Raw genomic sequence first — 17235 nt, 5'->3', positions numbered from 1 at the left:
CCTTCCTTCTTCTTCCTCTCCCATTAACGAGGTACATACCACGAACGCCTCTAAATCACGAATCCAAAGGTCAAAAAGGGTGTTCACTCCACTTGGTATGAGTTATGAAACAGCTTTCGAGAAGTTACACCACAAAGGACTAGTCATGCCCATAGGGCCTATCAAAGATTCAGTTCCAGAAGCCAGGACACCCAAGTGGGACCCTAATAAGCACTGCAAATATCACCAAGGAAAGGGTCACAACACTGAGGAGTGTTGGAAACTCAAAGAAGCTATTCAAGATCTGATCGATAACAATGAAACTTCTGAAATTCTAGCCATTGAAGAAGATCAAGCATCCTTAGATCCATCACTTCTTATCACACCTGTAGGAGAGCCCATGATCGAGACAGCTTATATAACCTCTCTCGATGAAGTGGCCATGATTGGGGAGGATGAAAGTCTTTTCTTAGATAATACCAGGGAAGACTCGTCAAGTCTAAAAGAGGATGTTCGAAAATTGTAAGATGTCGTTGCCATACTCTTGAACGTGGTAGAAGGATTAGCAAATCGGGTGATGGTCATCGAACAAAATCCTCGCCAAGGGTTTAATGAAGAACTCAATGCTCCTAAGCCATAAGCAAAACGAACCATTGAAGAATACACACCAATAGGAATGACTTACAATGAAGCTTTCGACTGTCTTCATGATCAAGGTCATATTCACTCCATTGGTCCCAGTCAAGACCCTCCGTCTGAAAAATGTTTTCCCAATTGGGATCCAAATTCCTATTGTCGATACCATAAAGGTCGCGGCCACACTACTGAAAAGTGTCTCGCCCTCAAGGATCGTGTTCAAGACTTCATTGATTCAAATCTCCTTCATGTTTCTCCGCGCGACAAGAAGGCCAAGATCAGTAACAATAACAACAGTGCTTGTAAAGGGAAGAAGAACGACTATCCTTCTTCTTCCGAAAACACCTACTCAAGTAATAGTGTTGGTACTTTCGACCTTATTGAGATCTTAGCCATGGATAATCGAGGATTTAGAAAGAAACAAAAAAAGGATTTTACCCCTATTGGAATTAGCTACGATGACGCTTTCAATCGACTCCATGCCAAGGGACTCATTACTCCTATTGGACCTCTTCAATATCCCCCGCTTGAGAAGAGGTTGCCTAGTTGGAATCCAAATGTGCGTTGCAAGTACCATCAAGGTAGGGGTCATGCTACTAGGGCTGTTGGAAGCTAAAGGAGTCTATCAAACACTTGATTGATAATAACAAGCTTCCCATACCTCCAGTTAACAAGAAGAGCGAGTGATGATAAAGCAAACAACACCAGACAAGAGGCGAGCTTCAACGACGAGATTTCATGACATCTTTTTTCTTTTTCTTTATTTACCCTTTCCCCAATAAGTCTAGCATAGGCACCTTTATTTTCCCTTAGATTAATTTTGTATATTCTTTCTTTTCTCCTTTTTAATCAAATGAGCATTTATTTCCTTGCATATGATCATTTCATTACATTACAAAAAAAAAATAAAAAAAAAATCCATGTCGAATTAAGCACAAGGTATACCAATGATTTGAGGCACCTCTTGTAGCCACATCATATTACCTTTCACCCTTCAAATATGCAATCTTTTTTTGATAAACCACTTTGAGCCTTGTCTAATGACAGACCTTTCATTTTTCAACCCATATCTACCTAATCTTGGGATGGGATGGTGTGCAACTTATGCAATTTTCAATATCATAAAAAGCTTGAATGACTTCAAAAGATTAAAATAGCAAAAAAATAAGCAAAAAAAAAAATAAAAGTGTACAAAAGGGCAAGTGTTCCAATGTCTTTGACATGAACATGTCTTTGATACAAATACGTCTCAGATTGCGTCTCTTATCGAGTGCTCGGTACCGTGCCTAAGAAACATGAATGTCAAGTGAGTGATAGACCGCATGATCGAGATTTCCCACACTTATAAAAATAAGATAAATTCTAAAGAAAAAGAAAAGGCAAAAAAAAAAGAGTAGAAACTCAAGCATAAAAATAAAGATTCAAAAGCAAGGTTGCACACCTTGGGGGCTTATCTAGGGTCTTGAGCCTTTTCTCCCCTTATTCTTCAACCTTTAGCCTAACCACGTTACAACCCTTAAAAAGGCCTTTTTGAGGTATACACACACTTGTGCGAGGTTCGGCTAAAGCTACGTTCGACCTGATTCCTAACGGATACGTAGGCAACCTCACATCGAGGTGCGGCCATAATAAAAATGCATTCACACATCATGGTCATATCAAAGGATTTCCAATGCTCATCCCTATTTACTTAGAGCTAGACTTGGGGGCTTGATCCCTACATCATTAGCTTACCTAGCTTAAGAGTCACAACCATTTGACTCTTTTCAATATATTTTCCTACACACTTAGCCCTTGCGGCCTAACTTTAGTATCACTTTCACACACTGCACAGATACATGACCAAATATACTTCCCTTAGGAACCCTTTGTCATGAAATCTTAACATAACACTGAAGCATGTCTTGTCATGTCAAAATGCCCAACATCACTCATAATCATCATTGCATATCGAAGTATGAAGTGCTTAGCCTCCGTGCCTAAGTTACCTAAATACTTTCATTATCGAGTCAACTAGGATAGTCTAAGATGTTACAATCCTTGTACTGTGAGAAACAACATTTGACTAAGCTCATTCAACATGCACCTTCAAAACCTTCGATTCTTTTTTCGCGTCTTTCTTTTTTGGGAGAAGGTCGGTACCCTCCAAAAAAATGACGGAAAGTTTTTGTTTTTTTTTGCATTTTCGTGTCGCACAATCATAATACAATGCACACACGGGTCATGAGTCACACGTGTCATTTCACTTCGAGTCGAGTCAACCTCGAGTCAATCACAGAGAGTCAAGTTTAGACCTTGAGTCGTGTCAAGTCAATGAGTCAAGCGACGTTAAACCTTAGGTCAACCCTAAGATAATTAAAGAGATTAGCAAAGTTCTATAGTCAAAAATAAATACAGGTGCAACAGAATAGGGAAGACCCTACTCCAGCGCCAGATGACAACATCTAGCATCTGGCAGCAGGTTTTAGCGCCTGCCGCTAGATCCCAACGTCTGGCGACAGAGCCAATTCTTGGCACCAGAGATGTTTCAGCAGCGACAGAGCTCGAAGCCTCTCAGAAAGGTAATTTCGACCTCATACAACAATTTCGGGTTCCTTGGTACGCCAGTTAGCCCCTATGAGCAATTTGGCATGATTAAGTAGTCGATTTGATTACAATCTCAATAAGTGATCGACCTGACGAAAGATCGTCTCACTTAGCTTAAAGCGCCTAAGCGTTGGCTCATCACGGAGACACCGACATAATGGTTCGCAAGCAGCAAATCGCCGACGTACTGGCATAACGGAAGCAAAGTTCAAGCAGGCTTTAGAGATCGGCAAGCGTTGGTCTTCAAAATTTTTTCTTCGGAATATTATCGCAACAAACGTTCAAGCATCGAAGCTCTTTGTTCAGAGACGCGTGGATATTTTCATCAAAGCTCTTTTTTTCAGAGACGTATGGACATATCATTCAAAGATCTTTTGTTCAGAGACGCGTGGACATATCATCAAAGCTCTTTTGTTCAGAGACGCGTGGACATATAATTCAAGAGCTCTTTTGTTCAGAGATGCGTGGGCATATCATCAAAGCTCTTTTGTTCAGTGACGCGTGGACATTTCTTTCAAGCTCTTTTGCTCAGAGACGCGTGGGCATCCTATTATCGAGCTCTTTTGTTCAGAGACGCGTGGACAATCCTTTCAAGCTCTATTGTTCAGAGGCGCGTGAACATATCCAAAAAAAAAGAAGCTCTTTGTTCAGAGGCGCGTGAATATATCCCAAAAAAAGAAGCTCTTTGTTCAGAGACGAGTGAACATCGAAACAGCAAGATGGCGTTCCCTAGATTGTGGAGAGTTGTCACAAACAACTGAAGGTGATTTCAAGCGAAGTTTTCTTCGATCATGTTCCCTTAGACGTGGAGGATGGTCACAGAGCGGAAGAGGATGGTTTCAAGCGAAGCAATCTTCGATAGTGTTCCCTTAGACGTGGAATATTATCAAGGCGGAAGAGGATCGTTTCAAGCGAAGCAATCTTCAAAACTGGAAGCAGTTACAAGCGTAGCGGTTTTCAAGCGGGATGGCATTCTTTTGGCAGGAGGTCATCAAAACAACAAAAGCAGCAGCAAATCGGTTGCTTTCAGAGACGTGTGCTCGACGGTGCAAGATACGCGTTTCTTAAATCTTTTATCTGTTTAACTAACGCTAGTTTATAGGTATCGGCGTTACAAGATTGATTTAGGATCGCATAAATTTCTGAATCATTCTTCGTCCCTATCGATACTTTGACTTTTGTTTTCGAAACTTGCGTTTCTCCAAACTCAGTCAAAGTGAGGGCTTCAGTAGACACCCATTTGTGTCTCCCCAAAACCAAACCCAGTGATGAGTACCTTTCGCGTAGAATCATAATCAAATGAAGTGAAAGTGTGGAAAGTCTAGTGTTGCGGATAGTTTTAATTTCTTTTCTCTTCTCTCTGTTTTTGAAAACTTATTTTAAGAAAAAAGCCAATCTAGTTTGGTTGGTCCATGATATGGGTCCAATAGTAGTGTAGTTGGATGGGGCTTGACAAAAGCTTTCCAACGATATATTATAAGCCCAATTCCGATGAATATTGAGGAAGTTATGGCCAATTTACAAAATTGGGTCCGGTTTGAGCCTTATATGCGGCCCAATGATCTAGGGGAGGGCCTAATATGGATTTATCATTCCTAATGCAATTAGGAATGGTTTTAGTCTTCTAGGTTCTTCTAGAAGGTTCTTTTCATTCCTAATTCAATTAGCATTGATAAATTGACTTCTGTTGACTTTTTAGAGTTTTAATTAGAATCAAAGAACATTTTTTGAGGAAAATACGATTTTATCCTCCTGTACGGTAATTTTTATCTGATTTTAAGAAAACGCGTGGATTTCTGAGTCAGCGCCAAACGCCAACTGTAGCGCCTGACGCTAGGATTGGCGCCTGACGCCAACCTTAGCGTCTGGCGCTAAGGTCAGCGTCTGGCGCCAACTCGGTTTTTTGCGTCAAAACTCTGTTTTGATATTTTATCTTTTTGGCTGATTTTCTTTATAAATAATCTCGTAAAAACTCCATTTTCATTCATCAATTCTCATCAATTCTTATTCTTACCAATTCTCACCAACTCTCATCAAGTTTTCTTGATTACTCTCTCTATCTCTTTTTTTTAAACTAGCCTTTTCTCAAATACAAAATTTCGCATTCATTAGATCTAGATACACCTATCCATATTCGAAGTTGCCTTCGCCCTAGACGTGAAAGGTTTAATTTCTGAGGGTTTGGTCCCAAATCTCTATTTCAATTATTTAATTTAATTGTTTGTTTATTATTTTCCTTGAAGTTACTAACGTGTGTATTTTTTATTAGAAAGAGATACGAGGCATCCAAGTAAGTGCTTTAATTGATTTATTGATATTATGATATAGAAATTATGTCTAGGTTGTTATTATGATTCCTAGTATCATGTCTAGGGAAAATGTTATAATATCAAATATGCTTATTATGATTCCTGCGATGCTTCCTATTTTCTTTCCTAATATTCATGTTAGTATCATGTTAGGGTTAAAGTTTTGATCTTTATTGCTTAGTGACATGCTAGTGTTTGTTATTAATCTTGTTAGTATCATACCTAGGATCTTGCTATTATTATGCTTTAACATTTATGATTATTAATTATGATTATGATTATTTTTATGATTCATGATTATGGTTATGAACATTATTATTATTATAATAATAATAATAATAATAATAATAATAATAATAATAATAATTATTATTATTATTATTATTATTATTATTATTATTATTATTATTATTATTATTATTATTATTATTATTATTATTATTATTATTATGTTGCTTGATATGATATTTATTGTTATTGTTTGATCACACCTTTTATGCATGTTTAAAGGGAATTGGTACTTGTAATCACGCTTATATAAGATAATTAATAATCTTATTTAGGGTTAATTTGATTATAATTCAAGTGATTGCCAATAATAGTTTTATTTGTGCATTAATATTCAACCAACATAGATAAACAAGTTTAGGGTAAACCTATTGATTGCATGTTAGTCAGAAAGCGCACATGAATACGATCAGAATAAAGTAGAGGCCTATTACTAGGGCAGGTTCAATCTCTTTTAGGTTGGATTTGTACCTTCATCCCCGAACTCTATTTGGTTCAAGACCTTATGGAGTTGACGATCTCTTGGATCGTTAAGGGGTGTAACCTTCACCTCGCGAACGGTTTACAAGTTCCTTAAAAAACTTGCTGGCGACTCTTTTGCTCTATCTTCTTTCCCTTTGGACGCCACCGTACTTTAGTGTATGATCACAGTGGGGTTCAAGCTAGGGGTTAACGCTTGAAATATTCCCTACAACACCTTAATTATTATTTTTTTTTTAATGACACACCTTAATCATTTTTTTTTTTTTTTTTTTTTTTTGCAATGAGACATTTTTGGCCAAAAAAGAGGGCTTGACCCTATTTTTTGGCATTGACCAGACCACGTGCAAGACATGTGACTTCTTAAAAACCACTCTCCAATTACGCCAACCACCAGAACGACACCGAAACCGACTTAACCACCCATCAAAACCGCCTTACCCACCCCACCACCACCGAAACCACTCTATTTGGTGGCGTTTTGGTGGGTGCCGTAGTTGGAGAGTGGCTTTAAAAAGTCATGTGCCTCGCACGTGGTTGAGTCAACTTTTAGAAATAGGGTCAAACCCTCTTTTCCGGCCAAAGGTATTAAGTATCAAGTTCTAACCTAATACCACCTTAACCCCATTATTCTTGATTCCAAACACATGCCACTCTGCGAACCAAACACCCCCTAAATGATCCATTTAATTAAACCCATAACAACGTACATGTTAATTTGTTTATTGGGGTATTATTAATAGAGATAGATATACCAACAATAAGTAAACTCATACCAATTAAAAGAATTTTTTAAGTAAAGCCATATCAACGTACATATTAATATATTAATTGTTATTATTAACAGAGATAGATATACTCACAATTCTATCCCCCTTTTTGTTTTAACATTTCTTTTTTCTAAAAAACTTTTTAATTGTTGCCTGTTGTTAGAGGTGGGCAACGCGTCGTGCTGGGCCACCACGGGACGTACTTGGTGATGGTTTGTGTCGTGTCGTGCTTGCATCTTGGCGTGTCGTGCCGAGCCGAGCCACCATTTAGCACACCCCAACCACGGCATGCTAGGTCGTGCCGTGCCGTGCCGCGCCATGTCGGACAGCGGGCCACCTTTAAATTTTTTTTAAAATGTTTAAATGGATATACTATTTAAATAATTTTATTAACTTATGTTTATGTTTTTTTTACTATTATATTATTATTGTATTTTTTTATCATTTTTTTTATTTTTAGTGTATTATTATTTATGTTATTTTATAGTCGTGCCTGGCGTACCGTGCTGTCAGGCCAAACTACCGTGTCGCCGCGGGTTCGTGTCGTGCTCGTGCCAGATTCTTGAAATCATGTTCACGGCACGGCCCACTCCTCAATCACCGTGTCGTATCGGGCCCGTGTCGCCCGCGGGCTGACCCGACCCATGGCCACCTCTTATTGCTGCACAGTGCATAACAAGTGAGGCTCACATTTTTCTAGAGTCCCTTGGGACTAAAGTTGAGTGAGTATGGGCGAGCTATATAAATAGGAGGGTAAGGAAGTAATTTTCGGTGATTCAATTTTTGCTTCTAGAAAAAGCTGACTCACTAGTGATACATTATAATATACCATTATGTACCATTATGCATGTATAATGTACCACTAAAGTATAAATTGTCTAAATAGTACTTTTTGTGGACTATTATGAGTGTAGTGGTACTTTTTACCATCATGTAAGTTTCAACTTCTGAAAAAAGTTGACTCTCTAGTGGTTCATTATAATGTACCATTATGTACCATTATACATATATATTGAGTCCGGTCCAGCACAATACCCTAATTCACACATCACACCCCTATATCGAATCGAATGAACTGGGTAATCGTTACCTTATACAGAAATTTTTCTCTTTGGCTTTGTGATTAGGGTTTGTTTTCGGGAGAGAGAGAAAGAAAGAATGAAGATCAAAATCCAGGGGTTAGGAAGACCTCGAATGGAGATTGAAGTCGACCCTGACGATAAGGTATGTCTTTATGGTGTTTTATTGTGGAATTAATTTTCATGTTTATTTGTTTGTGGATGAAATTAGTGTTTTTTGTTTGATGAATCTGAGCAAAATTGTGTGTTAGTTGTTTTTAATGCAAATTGGCGCAACTTTGAATTTGATGAATGGATAGTTTATTTGAATTTGGAATTTGTAGTAGTTGTAGAATCTAAACCCAATAAACAAAATACGTAGTAGAATCTTATTCTTTATCTGATCTCAAGGACTTCTTGAGTTATATGATAATCCTAATCACAATCCTATTCAATTTAGAATAATAAAACCATCTAATTCTAATCACAATCCTATTAGAATTTATATGAATGTAAAAGGCATGGTCGAACATAATCATATATTGTTTGTTTCTGCATCGATGCATATTGCTTAATTGGAATATGGTGCTTTCAATCTCTGTCAAGTTTAATTGTGATTCTGACCTGGCCATAACTTGTTTCAGATTCGCGATCTCAAGAAAAAAATTGAAGATGTTTTTGGAGCAGATGACTTCCCTGCTGGAACTCAAATTCTTGTTAACCGGGGACGGTATTTAAAGGGTGACCATAACACTTTGCGGGAACTAAATGTCGTGGAAGATGGAAAAATTGGTGTTTTTGCCACTCCGATAATGGTGGGTATTCACCAATTAATCTGATATAGTAGTAACGTTTAATTGGTAGTAATTGCAGAAATTTTATGGTTTCTATGTCTGTGCTTTGCTTGTTATAGGGAACTATCTTAGTCCATGCCTGATTTATACTATGAAATATGCATAGGCCATAATGCAGCAATTGTTATTGTAAAACATTCTCATTTTGAATAAGTTAGAATGAAATAGTGAAATGGCAATGTTTGATACAGCCTTGATGCAGTTGTCCTTTAAACCTTGAGCACACTTCAAATAGACTGCCCGAGATATGTAATGACAATCAACCTCACGTCCCTCTTTCCCATAGGTTACTGATACAATGTTGATGTTGTTAGTTCACCTCATAAAAACTGGATTATGTTTGTATTGGCAGCAATTTCTTTTGTTTGTGTTTGCTGCTAATGTCTGATAGCTTTTGATGTGCTTCTTGATCTTTCATTTCGGGTTCCTCACAACATAATTTTTATATTTTGCTGTTTTTTTAACACGGTTGTATGTTTTGGCTTGTAGCGCATTTCAATGCCCAGACAAGTATGGGCGTGTGCAACAGGGTGAGTTATACTCTTGTATGTTGGCTAGTTGTTTGAAAATATGCATGTTATGTAAAAGCTTGCTTATGGCTGTGTGTGATTTTTTAATTTGCAGTTCTTCTTCTCCAGCTCCAGTTGCTCCGGTCATCTCGTCTGCTGTGTGAGTGTTTGTCTACCCTTTTGTTTTTTCTATTCCAGTTTCGAAGACATTTTTATCATTGACTTGTATCATGTGAAATTCTTGTAAGTACTTAACTAGGGTTGGATTGGTGGAATTCTGTAATTGTGCAGGCCAAAACCGCCAAAACTAAATGCTAGGAAGGCTGATTTGAATTTTGTTGCAAGAACTAGTCTTTCTATGTGCAAGGACCCAAGACTTGGCATTAAAGTATACACTCGGAAGAAGAATTTGAATGGGAGGCTTGTGAATACGAAATCCATTGTTAAGTAAAGAGATTTTTTGTTTTAGGAGAATATGCTGGTTTTTGCTTATGATCTTGCTTATAGGACAGCCGGGTTACGTGGATTGGGTTGGTACAAACTAAGGGCAACTCTGAATGTGGATGCTGAGCTTTTTGTAAATGAATGCTGTATAGACTTGGTTTTTTGCTTGGCCTAAGTCATTTTGGGTACTGATTACTGAAGACGATTAAGTTTGCTCTTACTATTTTCTCTATCTGGGCAGCTTATCTTGGTCACTCACTCTAGGACTGGTAATTTTGGATAATCACTGATGTATATTTACAACTTGTATGCTGTCAAAAATGAAAAATCCACTTCGTGCTCCTATTGATTTAATTGTACGTAGTACATTTTATATACTTCGTTCATGACATAATAATATTGTACTACGTATATGCTTTTCCAACACCTTTTTAATGACCAGTCACCCTTGAATAATTTGTCCACTTTCTGATTATATAAACTTGTTTGATGACTTCCCTTCCCCTATGATTTTATTTTTAAGACATCATTTACGTCATTTATTTCATGTTCATATATCAGTTAAGTGTTCAAACTTGTTGAGCCGCTCAAGGAGGAGGGACTTCCTGTCTCATTAACTACGATTGAATCTGAAAATTTGGAACATACAAATTGGCAGTCACAATTATCTATTAGTCTTGGGCGATTTGGATTTCTCGTAATCAACTGAGGTTTAGGAATGTTGTCAGTTATTGTATTTTCTGTTTTAGTTGTTTGTTGACATTTGTTTTTAGTTTTCTTTTTATTTGATAGCTCTTTTGTCAAAATAAATAAATAAATTATCTATTAATCGTTTCATCTACTACTAATAGCTTAGGGAATGAGATCCTTCTAAGTCCTATGTGGTTTAGGTTGGTATTTCTCTCATTCATTCTGAAGCGATTTGTGTTGAGTTGTGTTGTGTTTCACTGTCACTTTAGTAACACATGTGTTGCCTTTCTGCCTTTCGGGGTTGTTTATTCTAGGGAATGTCTCAGCATTTAGCAACTAGAGACAAGAATGTCTCTAGCAAGGACTAATAAATAAATTAAAATAGATGTAAAAAAAATAAAAGAAAAATAAAATTGCAAAAAAAAAAAAAAAAGTCATGTGACTCCAAGAGAGAGAGGGAAAGAAAGTAAAAAAAAAAACAAAGGTCAGTTCTTCATTATCAATTGAATCACCAAAAAGGAGGAAAAAATAGCCAAAAAAATTTCCAAATTTTTGGTAGTGGAAGGATCTATACATGCGTATCAAAATTTTGGGATCTTTTGATATTGCTATTGCGGAGGAATTAGCAGCGAGGCATGCCCTCAATGTTGCCTTGGAGGTTGGGCTTCTTCACCTGATTTTGGAAGTGGATAAGTTATCTGAATAGTATTTTTTAATTGCAAAATTATCATTCTATATACGCTAAAATCAATAAATGCTATGCGCCGAGACTTAACCAGTTCCTAGACCTTGAGAAATTCTCTCTACATAATAGTTCACTCTTTGACCGTAAAACAAAGCCACTTCACACCGAAGAAAACTAGTCTGGTCTCTAATTTTTGAGAAATTTAAATTTCCGATTCTCAATTAGATTCGATCTAGGGCCTGTTCATATTTACTTATTTTTAGTTCAGTTCAGTTCAGTTCAGTTCAGTTCAGTTCAGTTCAGCTCCAATCAGTTCAGTTCAGTTCAGCTCCAATCAGTTCAGTTCAGTTCAGTTCAGCTCTTAATTTCCCTCTCATAAAATATTCAGTTCAGTTCAGTTCAGCTCCAATCAGTTCAGTTCCAATCAGTTCAGTTCAGTTCAGCTCCAATCAGTTCAGTTCAGTTCAATTCAGTAAATATGAATAGGTCCTAGTCAAAAAATTAATTAAATCAAAAGACCTTAATTACCATTAATCTTTGTTCATTGGTCTTATTTTTGTAGTTCACCTATCACCACGTACATTCTCTTCTTTTCTTTTGTTTTCTTTTCTTTCCTCTTAAGTCACCCCTTCACATCTGCCTCTCTCCTGAACCTTCCCTCTCTTTCCTAAACTACCGTTTCAAATCGCCAATTTTCCAATTTTAATCTGAATTTAATCAAATTACTTAATTCCATTATTTGGGCTATAAGAATGGGGGAAAAGGGAAAGGAAATGGGAATGATGATGAAGTGTTTACTTGGAATGGGATACTGGGTTCAAGGATTCCGGTGTTTTCCATGGTTAGCCATTATTTTCTTCCTTAAAGATGGTCTTCAAATTGACCCTTCTACCCTTCAGATTCTTCTCAATTCTGCTAATCTTCCTATGGTTGGTAAACCCCTTTACGGCGTCGTTTCTGATTCTGTCTATTTCTATGGCCAACATCGTCTTCCTTACATTTCCCTTGGAGGTTACCCTTTCTTCCTCCCTCTTTTTATTTTTTATATATTAATTAGTGATGTAGTCGGTATTTGATCCGAGGTGATTTAAACCACCCGAGGACTTTACCGACTGAACTAGCTAGCTACTATATGCAATTTTTAGTTTTTATATGGAATATTGGTTTGTGCTACAGTGCAAGTAAAGTTATGTTGAGCACTTTGTCACTTTACTCACTTAGTCAATTTATTGTAGTATGACTTTATTTTTTTGGGTTTTCTAATGTCATTTGTATGGCCTTGGCATTAATTTTCTTTCAAATTATTAGTACTTGCACTTGATTATTTAAGGTTGTGATTTGTGAATATTGAATTTTGAATAATTTAGCTAGAAAGTGATAGGGGTGGAAGATTTGTATATGTCACTAGAAAAGTCAAATTGTGAAAGTTAAGTTGAAATAGAAAGACTGCAATTTGATGTGATAAAAATACCATATTTGGTACAGTACCTTTATAATGCTTCGCTCTTTTCACTTGAAGGAGTCGTACTTATTTGTGCTTATTTGAACTTTATGTGTAAAATTCATCCTTAGCTTATTGAACCAGAAAAGGCTGAATTGAGAATTTAATAGATCTTATTTGAACTTGTTGGAGCTATTTTGGAGTTATGAAGTTGTATTTCCTCTGTTTTTGAAAATTCTTAACATTTCCAAATTGCACACAAATTGAAGCAATTGGAGTTTATGTGTTGATTAATGAGTGAGGGTAGAAAAAGGTGGATTAAGTTAGAGAAATTGTAACAAGGTGGGTGAGTGTAAGAAAGACGTGAATAAGATATGAGAGAGTAAGTGAAATTTTTTTAATTATTGTGTCGTAAGGTAGTAAAAGGGATTTGCGAAAAATTGAATAAGGTGACAGTGTTGAGAAGAAGAGGTAGAATTTAGTCAAACTTGTGTAGTCCATATATGAAATATGGACTTATTGTAACACATCAAGACTTATTGGAATTTAAAACTTATTGGAGCTTGTTTAATTTGAATTTTTTCAACTAGTTTTTCCTAAGCTTATATTTGTAAGCTGAAGAATTTAGAGTCTAAGTTTCAAATTGTAGAAGTTGTAGCTAATTTGGTGTTCTGCGGTTGAACTGAAATTGAGCTTAGGCTCCTTTGAAAATGGTTCTATCTCTCGTTTCAGTATTGGATTGTGGCTTTTATTATCTAGTGCTAGTTCTTAATTCTCATATTGTTGGTACAATAGATTTCTTATTTGTTCATGTTTATGGATGTAGCTATTCTGCAAGCTGTTTCATGGATAGCAGTAGCAATGTTTTCTTCATCAAGCATCTCAATCTCTACCATTACTTTCTATCTCCTTCTGAGCAACTTAGGTGCCTCTATTGCTGAGGTTGCTAATGATGCTATGGTAGCTGAGATTAGCAAACAGCCCGGTTCAGCAAAGAAAGGGAAACCATCTTCTTCAGGGGAGCTTCAATCATTTGTTTGGATGGCTTCTTCAGTCGGGGGAGTTCTTGGGAATTTAGTAGGAGGGATTGCCATTGAAAAGTTAAGCCCACGATTTATGTTCCTAACTTATGGTGCAATACTTATCATTCAGTTCTTAATAACTATATTGGTTAATGAGAGATCTCTTAATCTTCCCAAAAATAAATCTGCTGGTGGGATAAAAGACAAGCTTGCTGAGCTTGCAAGTGCACTGCGCAAGCCTGAAATTGCTTACTCCATAGGTTGGCTTGTGGCCTCTTATGCCATGACCCCTGCCCTTGTTGGAACTATGTTCTACTATCAAACTCAGGCTTTAGGTATTGATTCATCAGTGTTGGGGATTTCCAAGGTGTTTGGCCAAGTAGGAATGCTTTTGTGGAGTTTTTTTTACAACAAGAGCCTGAAATCAGCTTCCCCGAGGAGAGTAATGTGTGCTATTCAAGTGACACTTGCTGTTTTCATGGTTTCAGATTCGTTTTTTGTTACCAAATTTTACCAGAACATGGGGCTTCCAGATTCCGTGTATGTTGTAATTTTTTCTGGTCTACAGGAGGTTCTTTTTTTCTTCAAGATACTACCCTTTAGTGTTTTGATTGCACAGCTCTGTCCACCTGGGTGTGAGGGGTCTCTGATGGCATTTGTGATGTCTGCCATTGCCCTTGCAATGATTGTTGGTGGGTATCTTGGTGTTGCACTTGCATCTTTTGTTGGTGTTACTGGGACCAATTTCTCTGGATTACCGCTTGGACTTTTGATACAAGCAGCATGCACAATACTACCCCTCTTTTTGTCGTCCTGGATACCTGATCATGTAAAGGCCAATGTTGCAAAGAAGAAAGAATAATTCAGTATGTACATCATTATGCTGTAGAGCTGTGAAATAGCTTGTTCAACAATCTCAGATTCTCAGTAAAGGTAGATGCATCTCCTTTTATATCTTTACAAGTTGATTGATTTTAGTGATGAATATGTCTTTGTCTTTCTGAGAGCAATAGAGTTATACATCGTCTATATTTTGTTGTTATGAAGCTCTCAAATAGGAAAACCACTGCAGTAGCTTGAAACCCTAGGCCGAACTCAATGTATCTGTGCATGGGTTATTTTACCTTTTGTTGACTGTCACCATAAGGGGGCAACTGGTATGAATTTGGAAATGAAGTGAAAAGGAAACAAATAAGAGGGAGAAAAGGATTCATTTAACTCTTACCTTTTCATTTGTTTGGTTTGATCATGAAAAGGAATCATTTAACTCTTACCTTTTCAATTATTACCTTAGGTTTTAGAGAGGAAACAAATATATGGAAACCATTACCCCTAGGTTACGCAAACCTTCTAACCAAACAGTTGGTAGCGGTAATGGTTTAATTGAATCCATTCCCAACCCAAAAATCACTCTTACCAAACATGCTCGAAATGTTAATTATCTGTTATTTTTGTGTCATCAAGATAATCTGTGATTTTTTATTTTTTATTTATTTATTTATTTTGATGGGATCTGTGATTTATACTTCCATCAATGCCCCATTTTCTCTTTATAATAAATAAGGTTTAGCTCAGGTCATTTCGTCATAGGGTCAAAGGTATGATTTATAAACCCAAAAGTTTGTAGTTGGTTCCAGCCTTCTAATGACAGACCTGCTAGCCAGCTTTTAAGCCAGTTTGGGTTGTGCCTATTGTAATTGGTTGATTTGAATTCAAGGTAGTAGTATTTCGAGTTTGTATCAAATTTTCAATAGCTCTACAAATGGCAATAAACAGATTGTGAACATCTTTATTTGGCAATTGTTCATGATTCAATAGTGTGAGTACTATGATAAAACAGAGTATAATTTGTTAGGATCCTCAAGCAGGAAACCTCATCATCTACACAAAACATGTCAGATCAAGAAGCCATCCCATGCTCTATATTATACAAATCCACCATTGGCTCGAATGATCTGGCCGTTGACCCACTCACCACCGTCACTAGCCAAGAATCCTACAAGCGGTGCAACATCCTTTGGCTCACCAAGACGTTCCATTGGTGAAGCATTGATTGCTGCCTGGATTTTCTCCTCTGTGGCACCAGCAAAGAATAGCTCCGTAGCAATGGGACCTGGTGCAACACAGTTAGCTGTAATACTGGTTCCCTTGAGCTCCTTCGCCAAAATCTTGGTAATTGCCTCAACTGCCGCCTTGGATGCCGTGTATGCTCCATACCCTGGCCTGTAAACTGCTGCCAGTGAAGATGAGAATGTAATTATCCGTCCTCCACCTCCGCGCTTCACCCTCCTGGCTGCTTCCTTACAGCACAAAAATGTTCCCTTGGTATTTACACCAAATGCTTTGTCGAAATCTTCTATAGAGGTTTCAGCAATGGAAGGATACTTTGGGTCAAGGATGCCTGCTGTGGTCACAACAATATGGGGTTGGGCCTGGAAGGCTTCTTCTGCTGCATTGAACAAGGCCTCGACTTGAGCTGGATCAGACACATCTGCTTGGACTGCGACAGACCTGGTTTCAGACCCATGAGAGTTAATCTGGGATACCACCTCTTGTGCTAGTGTTGGATTTGAAGTGTAGTTGACTACCACTTTAGCCCCAAGGGATGCGAGGTGGAGAGCGATCTCTTTACCAATGCCGCGGGAGGCTCCAGTGACGATAGCTACTCTGTCTTGTAGAGGAAGGGTGCTGGAAGATGATGCATTTGAGTCTGCTGCCATTTTAACAGCTTTGGAGAGTAGGTGTGCGTGTGTTTTGGTGGGTGAATTACTGAATTGTTGAAGTAGTGATTTGTCTGAGATTGGAGAGCTTGTGTTGTGTTCGCCATATATAAGAGATTATGAAGTAATATTATAAACTAGTGTTGATTATTTTATATTTGGAGTAGACGGCAACAAATATAAATTATGCTTCTTATAGCTCTTGATGTCAGTGCTAACGTCTGTTGATCATATGAGGTATATTAATAGCTGACCTTATCTATGTGGAAGCTGGGTTAACTCTTTTTTTTATTTATTTATTTTTTTTTTTTAAATATACCACGTTGTTCCTCTGTTCTTATAAGAAATACTGGCTATTTGTGGTTTTTAGTTTGAAAGTATGATGTATAATGATTTGATATCTTGTTAAATTTCTTTTAATGTGTATATTCACATTTGTTTTTATTTATAATGATTGTTTAGGACAAATCTTAGAAAAGGGTTTCTAGGAATTCGTTAAAGGTTTTACGGGGTATTAGTAATCAAATCTGCCAAAAGAAAATAAACACAACCTCCAAATGAATTAGTTAAGAGCAATAAAATGATAGAATTATAATGATAATTATGAATCAAAGAACAAAGATCAAGATAAGAGAGGCATTTCTGAGTAAGGACGAACTGGTGTCAGTAAGGACGACATAAATCAGAGATTTTAATATAAAAGTGTAGTAAATTGTATTAGACAATGTATGAATAAATTCTTTAACAAGGAGCCTCCTATTTAT

General features: G+C 37.1%; 1 protein-coding gene, 1 long non-coding RNA gene and 1 pseudogene across 2 annotated transcripts; 2 read left to right on the top strand and 1 right to left on the bottom strand.

The window, feature by feature from the left end:
• The first annotated feature begins 8105 nt into the window (after positions 1-8105).
• On the top strand, positions 8106-10272 carry LOC145630833 (uncharacterized). Its single transcript, XR_014112267.1, has 3 exons — positions 8106-8272; positions 8751-9629; positions 9761-10272. It is a non-coding gene; the product is annotated as an uncharacterized LOC145630833 (long non-coding RNA).
• A 1609-nt stretch (positions 10273-11881) lies between these two features.
• Positions 11882-15392, top strand: LOC145632154 (putative folate-biopterin transporter 7). The gene is made up of 2 exons (XM_081684455.1): positions 11882-12299; positions 13556-15392. Exons 1-2 carry the CDS (start codon positions 12041-12043, stop codon positions 14611-14613), a joined length of 1317 nt encoding a protein of 438 aa, XP_081540581.1. The 5' UTR covers positions 11882-12040; the 3' UTR covers positions 14614-15392.
• A 122-nt stretch (positions 15393-15514) lies between these two features.
• Positions 15515-16471, bottom strand: LOC145632155 (NADPH-dependent aldehyde reductase-like protein, chloroplastic pseudogene; annotated as a pseudogene).
• Positions 16472-17235: the final 764 nt, after the last annotated feature.

Source organism: Chenopodium album, chromosome 5 (assembly GCF_948465745.1).
Source record: "Chenopodium album chromosome 5, dcCheAlbu1.1, whole genome shotgun sequence".
Taxonomy (NCBI): Eukaryota; Viridiplantae; Streptophyta; class Magnoliopsida; order Caryophyllales; family Amaranthaceae; genus Chenopodium; species Chenopodium album.
The sequence above is the reverse complement of the archived record's forward strand: the minus strand, read 5'-3'. Positions and strand labels throughout refer to the sequence as shown.

Bases quoted from the DNA above. Each gene is read 5' to 3' on its own strand.
- LOC145632154 (XM_081684455.1), top strand. From the start codon at position 12,041: ATGGGGGAAAAGGGAAAGGAAATGGGAATGATGATGAAGTGTTTACTT. The intron at 12,300-13,555 runs GTTACCCTTTCT...TTATGGATGTAG, and splicing joins TCCTTACATTTCCCTTGGAG to CTATTCTGCAAGCTGTTTCA.